At 39.1% G+C, this 13,181-nt stretch overlaps 2 protein-coding genes across 2 annotated transcripts; both read left to right on the plus strand.

Moving 5' to 3' along the window:
* The first annotated feature begins 285 nt into the window (after nucleotides 1-285).
* On the plus strand, nucleotides 286-2,667 carry LOTGIDRAFT_235630 (hypothetical protein). The gene is made up of 7 exons (XM_009065050.1): nucleotides 286-349; nucleotides 615-669; nucleotides 942-1,089; nucleotides 1,421-1,574; nucleotides 1,690-1,898; nucleotides 2,092-2,240; nucleotides 2,490-2,667. Exons 1-7 carry the CDS (start codon nucleotides 313-315, stop codon nucleotides 2,632-2,634), a joined length of 897 nt encoding a protein of 298 aa, XP_009063298.1. The 5' UTR covers nucleotides 286-312; the 3' UTR covers nucleotides 2,635-2,667.
* Nucleotides 2,668-6,739: 4,072 nt separating this feature from the next.
* LOTGIDRAFT_167555 (hypothetical protein) lies at nucleotides 6,740-8,900 on the plus strand (the record flags this gene model as incomplete). Its single annotated transcript, XM_009065051.1, has 4 exons — nucleotides 6,740-6,894; nucleotides 7,500-7,624; nucleotides 7,822-7,986; nucleotides 8,269-8,900. 4 exons carry the CDS (start codon nucleotides 6,740-6,742, stop codon nucleotides 8,898-8,900), a joined length of 1,077 nt encoding a protein of 358 aa, XP_009063299.1.
* Nucleotides 8,901-13,181: the final 4,281 nt, after the last annotated feature.

Genomic DNA, 13,181 nt, shown 5'->3' on the forward strand with positions numbered 1-13,181 from the left:
GGTCGTCTTTTAGAGCAGTATGGTAGAAATCTTTTTTCGAATATAATGTGCTCTGGCCATTCATAATTTCTATCTTATCTCCATTGCCAAATTATTTATCAGAGGAACAGGTGCGTCCAACCTGATTGGTCATGGAAGGAACGTTCCTTTCATCGATTGGCTGATTTTCAAACCAATTTTGTAACAACCAATGAAATTACTGGGATGACATTATAGCTTTCAAAGTTGACAATCCTTTTTGCCTTATCTTTGAACTGTTTCGTATGACCCGGTCACCCGTTTACTCACTTTAGAAATATCGTCAGGACAAGAATGATAGGAACGCTGGTTTTGGTGGCACTTGCTGCCGGTAAGTTGGTGTTCTTTCCCTAATCCGGCTTGGTTCTCTATTATGAACTCCTTCCATTCATTCTAGGCAGCAAAGGGATCAAACAACTGATCCATTTTTAACTTAAGTCCGCTTTTACCAAAAAATGTATTTTCGATGATGATCGATGTTGAACAAGTTGGAGTCCAATGTCCTGCTTACAGATAATTTGTAATGATTGTTGACCTGCAACAGTACCATACAACTCATCTAGCAGGCTTACACAGGATCAATTTATTATTTTTAGGAGTATGGGCTATTCCTCCACCTCGACCAGAGGAGTATGACTTTCTGAATCAAAAGTAAGTAGAAAAGGCAAAGGCGTCGGAACAAAGGTGGTAGGGATGGTGTTTCCCTAAAGTTTGAACGCATCGCTTTTCTCTGTTTTTACACAAAGCAGTATGGCATTGGGCATTCTGTAGGACCGTGGCACGAATTGGCATCAGACGGTGGAGGTCAATACGGCCAGAGGCACATGCCACATTGGCGAAAATTACCAACAAAGGACTGCTCTTAGCATTAATCATATATGAAGATAAGTAGGACGTAAAATTTCATAACATTTCATTTTCAGCTACACCCTCCCCCTTCATATCTTGAAGAGAGCCTCGTTTAAAGAACGATATGTTTTACAAGGTGGGGCCGTTGTGAGCAGCAAACCCAGCGCTGCCCATATCGTCGTCTCTGCCACCCATCGATGTAGCGACCAAGCCTTGGACAAGGTAAGGCCCGAGCTTGTTGGTTCATTTATGTACAACCTGTTCGAAGAAGCAATAATCCACCCAGTTTGGGACACAATTTCGGCTTGTAGAAGAACCAGACATCCCTAAACCCAGAGATACAAACTAGAAATTCAAACAGCAAGTAGCAACTTATTCTGGATTATGTTCTGAGGAGTGGTCACTCTTGTATGTTTACAGGAACACATCAACTAGCTTCGGATTTCGTTCCAGATGATGCCGCGCTGTAGTAGCTTACTCATGGATACCACTTTAGTCCCAGGCTGTTGTGGTCTATTATTTTGTGCTAAATGATGCTTTTAAATATTTTCAGGCAGCTCATGGAGTGAGCCTAATGGTTCGACACATGCCATACGAGGTCTTCTATGGTGTCAGCCGATCTCACGGTCTGGGAATCTTCACCCAGGCTGAATCTATGGCAGCCTATCCCGAGAACTACAATCTGGCTGACACCCCACAATGTAGAGGTAGGACCATCTTTCACTTCATCCTTATCTAGACAAGCTTCTACTTGTTCATCTCGATTCACATTCTGAACGCCCAAATGCTGTCCGCAGGTCATATGCGTATGTTGTTCTTCAGGTCGATGTTCCGGAAGCTGTGCCCATACTTGTACATTCGACGGCAGAAAATGGTCAAGCATTGCTGGATTAACCAACTCCAGAAGTGTGGTCTTAGATCACGTGGTCATGTGTGATCGATATGACCCCTATCACCATAACGACAACATCCTGGTCCATGAGTTCGGTCATCTTGTTATGGGATACATGCCTTCACAATGGAGATCCAAGGTGGGTAGTTCAGGACACACTTACTGTTATTGATTATTTCTGAGAATTCTTAACCTCTAAGTCATCATCTTTAATTTTTGGGAATTGGTGACATCAATACTTAAGACAATCCATAATATGTTCAAGTTTGTTGAACAGACATTTGTCAATCAAATGACCTTCGCTTTAAAATTTCTACGTCTTCCCTCTGTAGATCAATGCTGCATACAGTCACGAGAAATACGCCAGACTCTGGAAACCCGGTGTCTACGCTACAGCCAATTCAGCTGAATATTGGGCCGAGGCCACTGAAGCTTTCTTCATGGCAACAACCAGAACTGACGTCACAGGAGGTACCAATATGTAAGTAGCAACCAAACTAACCGGAAGTGGAAATACAGATTCAAATTTCTCTTTTCACATTTCTAATGTTGACTTCTGCAACCAAAGTTGAAATACAGATTTAAATGTTCCAATTGGGGATGTCTTTTCTTAATCACGTTTTCGCTTATTCCTCTCGGTGTTAACCCGACGATAAATGATGCCTTTGGTGTTCCGTTCAGAAAAAGTAAACTCTTTCCTTGTGCTTTACAATTTTGGCTTGAATTTCAGGTGTGGTACTTCCCATCCTTGTTCTACTGAAGCTCAAGCTCGATCTTACTTGAGTCAGCACGATCCCCAGTTATTCGATGTCCTGAGTTATGCCTACACCAACCACCATCCTGAACTTCCCGGCAACATCAAAGTCTGTTTGTAATTGAAGAATAACAAATATATATTAAGGTCTGCTATTTTCTGCGATGTGAGCATGTAAGCCCAAAGCTTCATCCTTTTGGTCCTGCTTTGTAGATACATTATGGGATTGTCTGTGAGATGGCCGCCATGTTAGTCAAGGCTGGTTTATGCTCCTGCACTATAAGTCCATTCCCAGCTGATGTATTAGGGAATAGGGAGTTATAAACCCAATCAAATCTAATCGATTTCAGGAAACAACAGTAAGCTTTAAACGGATCTCACCAAATCAAAACCTATCCGAATCGGAATGGTATATCCGGTGTTTGATTTGCTCTTGACACGTCTGCATGAAAATGAGCCAATCATATGGCTCTAAGCATCAGACAATGCTTGTATTGTCCAGAGCTTTAATGCCATTTCCTGTAAGCAATCGATTTTAATGAAGTCGTCCATTGTTTGATTTAAAACTCTATTATTGATTTCCTTTATTCTGACAATTGATCGATTCTCTGTTAACCAGACATTTTTTTAAAAAGGTAATTTGTTTGTTGAATGACTGGAAACAAGAGTCTATACATTTCTTCTCTATACAAGATGGCGTATGGTTGTCAAGCAACACATTGTCACTGATTTTAAATATTCTTCCAACAAATGAATACTTTATTGAAAGAAGTAAGATTCATAATTTCCACGTGATCATCAACGGGTTGAAGTACCAAGGTGTCAGAAAGATCGGAAGTGGGTTTGAGAAGATTGGTTTCGGTGGTAGGGGACCATGTGCAATGGTAGGAGATAACAAAGTTAAAGAATGGTCCAATATTAACTACGAGGGATGCGAATATTATTTATTTATTTCTCTATTTAGTTATTGCCCCTTTAATCCGATTGAGATACCCTTTAGGCTAAGAGCTTGTCATCCAATCCTCGTTCAACCTATCTGGCACGTATTGATGAAACGTAACGCCCCCGGCTTCAAAGATTTATCGGACGTCCCAACCATCATTGGTACCTTTAACAACCTTTTGTCTCAAGATTGTTATTGCACGACAACACGCCTCTTAATCATGGTCTGTTTGATTGATCAACAATCTGATCCGGATAAGGTTACCGTTCTTATGAATCAGATGCAATGTGATGTACATTGTAATTTGAAAAGCATAGATGAAAAAATAAAATGCCTGACAGACTCTAGTTAAAGTTTCTTTTAAATATACATAATATCAACAGATTTTATTATTCACAGCACAAGAACCTAATAATAACTTTCTGATCCTGCCTTACAGTTTCTAACCTGATCAAGCTATGTACGAATCAAACAGGTTCCAAAGCACCGATCAATGGATTTCTCTAGCTTGATTGTTCGCCACTAAGAGTCGGCTAGCAGTATTGGAACAGGTAGGCTGCAGTACCTTGTCAATCAATACCTTAACAACTTCAGAGAGGGAAGCCATTCCTAGAATAATATTTACGGATACCGGACAAACGGTAAAGGTGAGTTATGTACATACATATAGATTAACTCGTAATAATCATACGACAGTCCTTATCGTAGATCAAAACTCAAAATCCAGAGCTCAGGGGGCAACAGACACAACGTCAAAGAATGGCGGTTTAAAAGGTGATTGGAATTTTTCAAAATGGGGGAAGGGCAAAGGAAGTATAAGTAATACTGTTCCATGATTATTCTCAGCTATAGAAATTCAGTAAACAAAAAACCAAGAAAATTGGTAAACTAAAATGTTATGTTTGGTTTAATTCACCACGATCAAATAACCCAGATGAACGTCAAGGAATGGTAAAATTATCACGCAATTGACTCGTATATATGTATATGGGCCACAGAAGGACAATCACTGAGACGAATTCAAGGAAGAAACAATATGAAAAAGTCCTGACTGATCCAGGATAGCTATTCTCTCATGCTGGCGCAACAGCATCTTAGCAGATCCAGAATCCAGTATAGTGAACGAGAAATCGAGTCGGTCCATTGTAACTATAACCTCCATCCATAGATTCGATTCAATTACTCTCTGCCCCCTCCCCTCCCCTCCGTCTCCCCAAGCTTTAGGAACTCAATCTGTATATATGTATATTGATCGAGGGATCGAGTCGGTCCATTGTTTCAATATCCTATAAGAACAATGGGCCATGTCTCACAATACACAGTTTAAAATTCCTACAGTTTTATTGATTTCATATCATCTTAAAACACAGTTATAGATTGAAAAGAAGAAATAACATTTTTTTTACGAATATAAGAACTTAGGTCATGAGGATCATGTCTATCAGCTAGTCCTTGTCAAAACTTTCACAATGATAAGAGCTTAGGTCATGAAGAACATGTCTATCAGCTAGTGCTTGTCAGAAAATTTTGCGATGATAACAACTTAGATTCACGAGGACCATGCCTACTAGCTAGTCCTTGCCAAAACTTTCACAATGATAAGAACTTGGGTTCATGAGGATCATGTCTATCAGCTAGTGCTTGTCAGAAAATTTTGCGATGATAACAACTTAGATTCACGAGGATCATGTCTACCAGCTAATCCTTGGCGAAGTCTTTTGACTATCTAACTGGTATCATGAGGAAAGATGACTCGGGCGCCAACCGAAATTAGAACCAACGAACAGATTTTGTTCGGCGTAACCAAGCAAATGACGTCATGTAAAGAAATTAACGCTGTAACCGTCTTCATAGACTTATAACCAGAGTTGTTTTGCTCTCAAAAACAATATGAAGTGGATATTTATTTTCTACATTCTGGTACAAGTGTGGAATGACAAATAACAGCTAAGTATGATTGTTAAAAGCTTATGAAGTATAACTTGAGATGTTGTCATCGTAAAACAGTTCATATTATATTCTGATGAAATGAACCTTGTTAAACGCACTGTTCAATAATATCAAAAGTATCTTGAAAGTTTCCACATCGGTGGACATATTCCATAGGAATGCAACAAGACAAAAGTCGTATCATAAATCGATGACCATTAAATATTAAAAATATAACTCTCGTCGTATCGATTTACTGCAGAAGGCATTCATAGAATTTTGTGATCTTTGACTATAAGAGACACGGTTATTTCTGGATGTTGTTCTATGTCATGCAATCTTTACCATGAACCGATAACGCTATACACCATGATAAAACATGCACTTATTTACAAGTCTTAATTGGCCTACGTTTTTACAAACCTTTTATTCTGTTTTTCATTGTGATGGAAACATTTTTCAATATAAATTATGCATAATGTATGGTTTGTGTACAGTACTAGTTCATTGAGTAGGTTATTGTATTTATATCTAATAAGTTCTTAGTTCAAAACCATTGATTGGGTGCATACACAGTATCCATTCCTTTATATCTAGCTGCTACACAAATATTAATTATAGCACGCACTCGATTTAACTGGACCCCTGTTGTGTTCTTTTATTGCTACACTATGAATTCAGGCCCGCAACTGTAAGGGGGCAGGAAGGGGGTTGAAAACCAAGGCCGACAAATCTGGTTCTTCCGGTTCCTTGGAAGAGATACACGGACCATGACCGAAGAACGAGAAGGGCAAGGTTTGATTTGATTGGCTAGTTCAAACTGTTTTGGACTGTAAAGTCTGTCTGGTGGGACAGTCCATCTTAAAATAAATCAGATGCTGGTAGGCATATACGTATTGATGTCTGCCCTCAGTCAATTGGGACATAAACCAAGTCTGTCCGATCGGACGGCACATCTTAAAATATATTCTGTTGTATTTCAGATGCCAATCGAAGAAGACATGTAACTATTACCAAGAAGATATTAATACTCTCAAAACAACTACAATGAAAGATTGGAGACTATCTTGGGTCTCTCAGATCCTGGGAATACTGCTGATTTTTATACCAAATATAGGTAGTATTATATAAAATAGACTAAGACAGTCCAGTCTTATTCGTATCACTTTTCAGGATGACAATCTGAAATCCGATTTGTCATCAGTAAATACAAATGTGTACCTGGATGTCGGGGCGTTATCTGGCGTTTCTATTCCCACTTCACTTCGTGATTAAAAGCTGTCCCGGCTTTGCCCCCCTTTCAAATGTCACCATTATTATACACAAGGTAACAGCCTTCTAGCCCCCTTTGAAAATGTATGTGGCCTGTTACTACATGATCGTTCTATTTCCAGATTGTGAATGTGAATCACACGATGGTGTTGAATATTTAACTGCTGGTAGATTTGGTATTGTGAATTATTTCTATTCACCAGGCAGCACCAAACACCCCAATTATACTTATTACGAGTAAGTATGACAATTTAAATATGTGGGTGGTCCTCGGATGTTCTGTTAACTTCGGGTCGGGGTATAAGCTGTGTCCATCATTTACCAACGAATGTCGGACAATGTCCACAACAGAACAGTAATGAGCGCTATACAACGTTCAATAATCTTACTCTTACTGGAAATTTCTAGCAATGATGTTGAAAATATCATCGTCGAAATAGTTAATCTGATAATTTTATCCAATTAATAATTCTTCAGTATTAAATATCACTCAAGATAGTCATGCCCATCAGGCAAGAGAACACCGTCAAATTAATTATCTGAATTGATTTTCACCCCAAGGGAAATAACTCATACCAAAATTTATCTTGTATACATCTAAAGTAGGTCACAATAATATTTTGATTTTGGCATCACTTCAAGGGAAATAACTCGTACTTGAAAAGTTAAGCATGTTTATATTTCGAAACTAGGTCACAACAATATTGACATAAAATGAATATTCACTATAAGGGAAATAACTCATACTGAAATATACATGTATATCTTAAGTAGGTCACAATAATATTGATATAGCCGAAGCCATTTTGATTGTCACGGCCAATTTTGAATTCTGATTTCAGTGACCAGTTTTGCTCCTGGCAGATTAAAACAGAGGAGAGTTCCAAGGTCGTGAATCTCCACATAACTTTACTGCACATTGAGGAAGACCTCAATTGTCGTTTGGATTACATCACCGTATACGATGGTAAGTCAGCAGTCCCATCCCCTTCCCTTTCCAGGTCATTGGGATTTGGCTATAGGACGGACAGCGGCATGCTGTTTGCCATGAGTGAAATTTTGCCAGGACAGCAGCATTAGCACGGACAAGGGTGCTATTTTATTGTTGTCAGTCTGATTGGTTCATTTACCATTTTTCTGATTTCAAACCATCTGTCCTTCCAGGTGAGGATGCCAACGCAACCGAGATGGCCAACCTTTGTGGAGTAGATGAATCGCCGACCTTTTACAGCTCCGGTCGTTATATGTTTGTCACATTTACCTCGAACCAACAGAATCATTTCCGTGGTTTTGCCGCCAAATATGCGTCTGCTACGTCGCCATCCGCAGGTGAGTGAACAACCCAGAAGCTTTGAACTAAGAGCGCACATTTTTTTAAATATTTTGTCAAAAATGCATGTTTATTTCAACAGAGAATGTTATACTATTATACGTGTAGTTTATAGAAACACCAGACATCATCCAACTAATTATATTCTAGAGAGTGGTTCACTGTAGTAGCCTACTTTCCATAAGTTGGTCAGGCATTATAAAACTTCGGGTTATATTCCTGGGAGAGGGGTGTTCGTACCTTAATGATCCAATGCCAACTTGTTTGTCGTTTCTGTACAGGACATGGAAGCGACGCAACGTTGGGAGCAACCATTGGAAGTATTGGTGCTGGGACGCTGGTAATCGGCGCCATTTGTTGCTGCTGTTTAAACAAAGGGATTAAGAATCGAAGTATCAAACCATCGACGACGTTCCGTTTCGGAAACCGAGGAGGATTATTCGGACAGACGCATCAACACACCAGTACGACGAGACTGTTCAATCAAACTCAACCAACGATCCCTCGGCCGAACATGCAGGGTGTGTTCCACGTTCAGTCCGGTACGGTACAATTCAACAATACTCCTTTACAAACTGCTAATGGATTTAATCCTCCACCGTCCTATTCGTCACTGGGTCCACCAAGACAACCGTCAAATCAAGGCAGACCAAATGGTATGTCATCACCACCAGATTCGAATCGATCAGCTGGTCCGATCTCGCCTTCAAATTTGGAATTCTCCGACCCTCCTCGCTACTCGTCCATTGACCTGAACGGATCCAACAGTAAAGTCCCACTCTGTTCTAAACCTGCTGACCCGAATTGGAATCCGAATAATTCAGGCAACCAACCATCAGCCCCTAATGCGTCCTATACAGCCAACCCGGATGCTCCTTGGTCCCCACCTCCGCCTTATAACTATTCTTTCTAGTTCTCCTGTCGGGTTTATGGTCTTGCCGTTTTCCATGAGATGGTCCTTTAAACAGCGAAAGTTGATCTTCATTTTAAATTTTATTACGATTTATTAAATCAGGCTTACGTCTTTCATTTCACTCACGAAAAAGGGGCAAAGCTTTCGACTTTTTGAGCTTGACAAGGCAGACCGTCAATCAGATTTCATTGCTAGTACACTTTTCTTTCAAGACATGGCGATTTCATGCTGCAAAATTCTTAATGTTAACGTACAGAGATAAATTTGGCTCCCTGGCTAATTTATCCATTCGTGGAAAACGGACATAGTACTAAAGTGCCATCGTTATATTTTACTTTAGTATTCTTATACTGTTTTTTTCTTTTTTAAGTCGACGATAAAAGTGCCCTGTCTATCTTCTTCTGTGCAATGTACGCACAATCTATTTGTCAAAGAGTCGACATCGAAAACAAACGCACGTACAATCTTATACTTATAAGAAAGTAGCCAATATTTGCAAAATCAATATGCTATCTTACTTACTACAAGAGTCGACGTTGATATTCGTACGTGCATTCTAATTTCACTTAATCAGTCTTTGCTGAAGTGTCTATTTTTATTAACCATTTTAATATTTACATGTTATCATACTTTTATAAAAAGGTCGAATTTTGGATACTCGTACGTGCAACATTTAAATTATCTATCTTTATTAATCTCGATATTGACTGTGCCTTGTTCTATCCCAAAAAGTACTCTTTTTAGTATTCTTTAGGCTGTTATTTGTTATCAATATTTTTGACAATTCCCGTCCATATTTCTATCATTGTTAAATCCGTCCATAGTTAAAATTATTGTTATATTAAACCTTTCTAAAACATTAATGTTGAACTTTATTCTATGTGTTTTATGCACGTGTAAAGTCGAGATTGACCTAAATATGCCTAACCACAAAACTATGTGATAAGGTGACTGTGCAGAAAAAGATTTTTCCATCTGCAATTTTTAAGGACTCTAGCCACAATAAGCAATGGATTGCAATGATCGTAACAAAATGCACGTGCACATAATTATGTGGCCTAAATAACACACTCACCTTCATTTCTTCCATAACTGAAGCTTTTGTTATGAATTCGCGTCTTCGTAATGAGACATAATTTCATTTTCATCCTATACAAATTAAAACATAGAATCATTTGAGGAAATTAAATGATAGTAAAGCCTCCACCAATACAAAATATAACAAACACAAGGAGTTGTTTCACAATCAACCAGATCACATACATGGAATTTTCTTTCCTTGAGGTGGCGAATTCGGGACTTCGTGGATCTGTAAGTCCCATTTATCAGCTGTGACTCGCTAACGACAATACAAACACATAGTTGTTTAAATATTTAATCATTTCCAATTGTCTTGTTGTAAAGAATCTATACAATATTACGCTACGCTTCAGAACATTTTTGCATAGTTAAAAATAAAATTAATCGATTCATGATCGTAAAGGAACCTTTCCAGAATAACAGAAATATTTTGTTATGGGAGCTACAATGATCTATGTGAAGTAAATCAGTAAAGGATTTTTAAAAACATCTACAAATGTGCATATGTCAAAGATAAAGGAATAATCCACCTCTATAAGGCACGTAAAGGTCCGTGAGCGATATGGCCACCTTTTAGGATTGGTTGATTTCATTTCGTTGAGGTTACGAACTATACCTGTTTTGTACTACCACAACAAATAAATAATATTCACAATATACAAACTCACTCGTAATTATACATCAATTACTATATACAATCTTCATTAACAGATTCGAACCCACAACTTACGTAACAACGCACTCATCCTCTCCCGTCTGAAACTCTACGCTCGATTGAAAAAGTCAACTGTTGTGGCCACACCAAACATGAAGATCGAATGATGATATTTAAGTCAACACGATGTTTCGAATAAGGAGAGGATATGTGCATCTCATCCAAACTGCCATTATTTACAATCTTACAAAGTTAAGTACACCTCCTTCAAAAGTTACATGGTATTGCAAGAGTTATTCCCCTTCGATTTAAATTTTCAAATCAAATCGAAATTTCAGCCGGATTTCCATCATAATTGCCTTAAAAAGTGAATCGAAATTTAAAGAATTTCAAATCAAAAAACAAATGTTAATTTCATCGGTAAAGAAGGGTAGCGGCTGATAATTTAAAATTCAATAAGGGGGGTAACTCTTTATATAAATATATAAATATCAAAAACATAACACACAATAAAAGACTCCTAACATTCAGAGAAACAAAAAAACCTTGTTCTGTTGCTCGGGGGAATTTTTATGATGAAACTGTATAGAGAGGATAGAGGGAAGAATATATCTCAGGACAAAATTCCATGGTAAGATTTTAGGAGAACACAAGAATTGTGTTCAATAATAGGTAAGAGGTAACTTTTCTAAATCGACCTCAATACTAATAATTAATTCCAATACTTGAATATTTCAAAATGCAATAAACACTGAAGACATGTAGGTAGGTTTGATATTTCGACTTTGCATAGCACATACATTGCAGCAAATCAAACAAAATACAGCTTTGGTGTACTGATCCTTAGCAAAGCAATGACTAAATTGGTTCTTAAACACTGAAATTGACATCAGCATCCTGGAGGCCAGTGCCTCTTAAAAGAGAATCTCCTATAACAGCCAATCCGATAAAAATGATATACGCACACTTAGCACAGGATACACTAAGAAACACTAAATGTATATTAGGAAACAGATGAGAATATTGCACACAGAGTATCACAAATGACAACAAATATTTGGTTTTAAGGATTTTCTATAAGGGCGCCTTGACTATGGACGGCACAATATGATGCACGTATACGCACACTTGTGGACGGATGGAGGGTTAAACATCTTAAAAAATTATTGTCATAAGGTAGAGGATTGATAAAACCTTTCTGAAGTAGATATTCCAGATGATGATCTTGATAATCAAGACTGCATTGAACTTGAAGATTGAGACTAGGTCAGAATGCCACTACGAGGTGGGTCTATTCAGGGTTTCGGTAAGATGTGCCTCGCGAATCCTCCCTATACCGCAGTTTCACTAAATTGCCACACCTGTATAGGGGTTATGACATCCGAGTGAATCATGACAGGCTTGGCTACTCGCTGTGACCTGTCTGCTGATTTAGATCTCCATCTCTTTGGGTCACTTCCGACTGGCATTAAAGATCTTCGAGAAGCCTGAAAAAGAAGGAAGAAGACATTTACACTAACTTTCATGTCCAAAGATAGTCTTAGCCTTCGGGACGCTTTATATCCTACAAAAAATACGAAAAACCTTTCTTGTAAATGTGGAATTTAGCACACTTGGACCTACGAAGAGAATTGATCTAAGAAATTTTGAGGAACGGTGCCAGGGCTGATTGTGATGAAGTATGCGGTAACTTAGTTAGTAGTTGAAAAAATGAAAAGATCATCACTTACCGAATCCTCTGAATCTGGGTGTGTTTCGTCAAGAGAATGGGACGATTCGTCCTGGAATGATTCGGGTGGGTTGGATGAAGTGTCTGGTATGGATGATTCGTCGCTTGGTCCGGCATCTGCCTTGGATTTCTGGTTGTCTTTCGATTTCCGGCCTTTCAGCTTCTCTTTAATTGTGGAGAAAAAATCCGTAGGGGTGAAACCAGTTGGTGCAGCTGGTGGAATAGCCTGCATGCCGATCTTAGCAATGGATGAACCAACTGTCGAATCCAAACTGCTCGACTTCTTGAAAAACTTTCGCTTCTCCTTTGCTGTTTGTGACTTGGCCTGAGCCTGTTCGAGCTCTGCTTCTTCGGGTACGGTTTTCGGTCTTATAGCTGCGTCCAAGTTGTCGGAGCTACTAGGCTCCCGATGGTGAAGTCGCTCGTCAACTGACGCAGACGTCTTCATCTGTGACGATGACGATGACGTCTGAGTGACGTCACATTGGTCTCCTGCTGAAGAACCCGTCTGCTTTTGGTGATACATCAATGGTTGTCTGTAATCCGGGTACGAAAGAAAGCCGAAACCTTGAGAAGGTGGAGGCTGGGTCTCAAAGAACTTTCTTCTCGCTGATCTCGGGGTCAGTCGATTGAAGTTTGGTGTCGGTGTGTTGAGGACATTGTCATCACTGCGGGATCGTGTGTAGGCTTTGTACGTCCTCTGGGCAGGATTTGGCGTCGGTGTGGTCGGAGTAGTAGTCAGTGATATGGAAGACGTTGTCACGGTAGGTGTCGCCATGGTCTGTGGAGTCTCCAAAGAGTTACTCTTCGTCAAAGT

Source organism: Lottia gigantea (assembly GCF_000327385.1).
Source record: "Lottia gigantea unplaced genomic scaffold LOTGIsca_67, whole genome shotgun sequence".
Lineage (NCBI taxonomy): Eukaryota > Metazoa > Mollusca > Gastropoda > Lottiidae > Lottia > Lottia gigantea.

What these genes read in the sequence shown, in the direction of transcription:
- LOTGIDRAFT_235630 (XM_009065050.1), top strand. Translation starts at nt 313, where the DNA reads ATGATAGGAACGCTGGTTTTGGTGGCACTTGCTGCCG. An exon ending in TTTGGTGGCACTTGCTGCCG is followed by an intron (nt 350 to 614) that starts GTAAGTTGGTGT and finishes TATTATTTTTAG; the next exon opens with GAGTATGGGCTATTCCTCCA. An exon ending in TATGACTTTCTGAATCAAAA is followed by an intron (nt 670 to 941) that starts GTAAGTAGAAAA and finishes TTTCATTTTCAG; the next exon opens with CTACACCCTCCCCCTTCATA.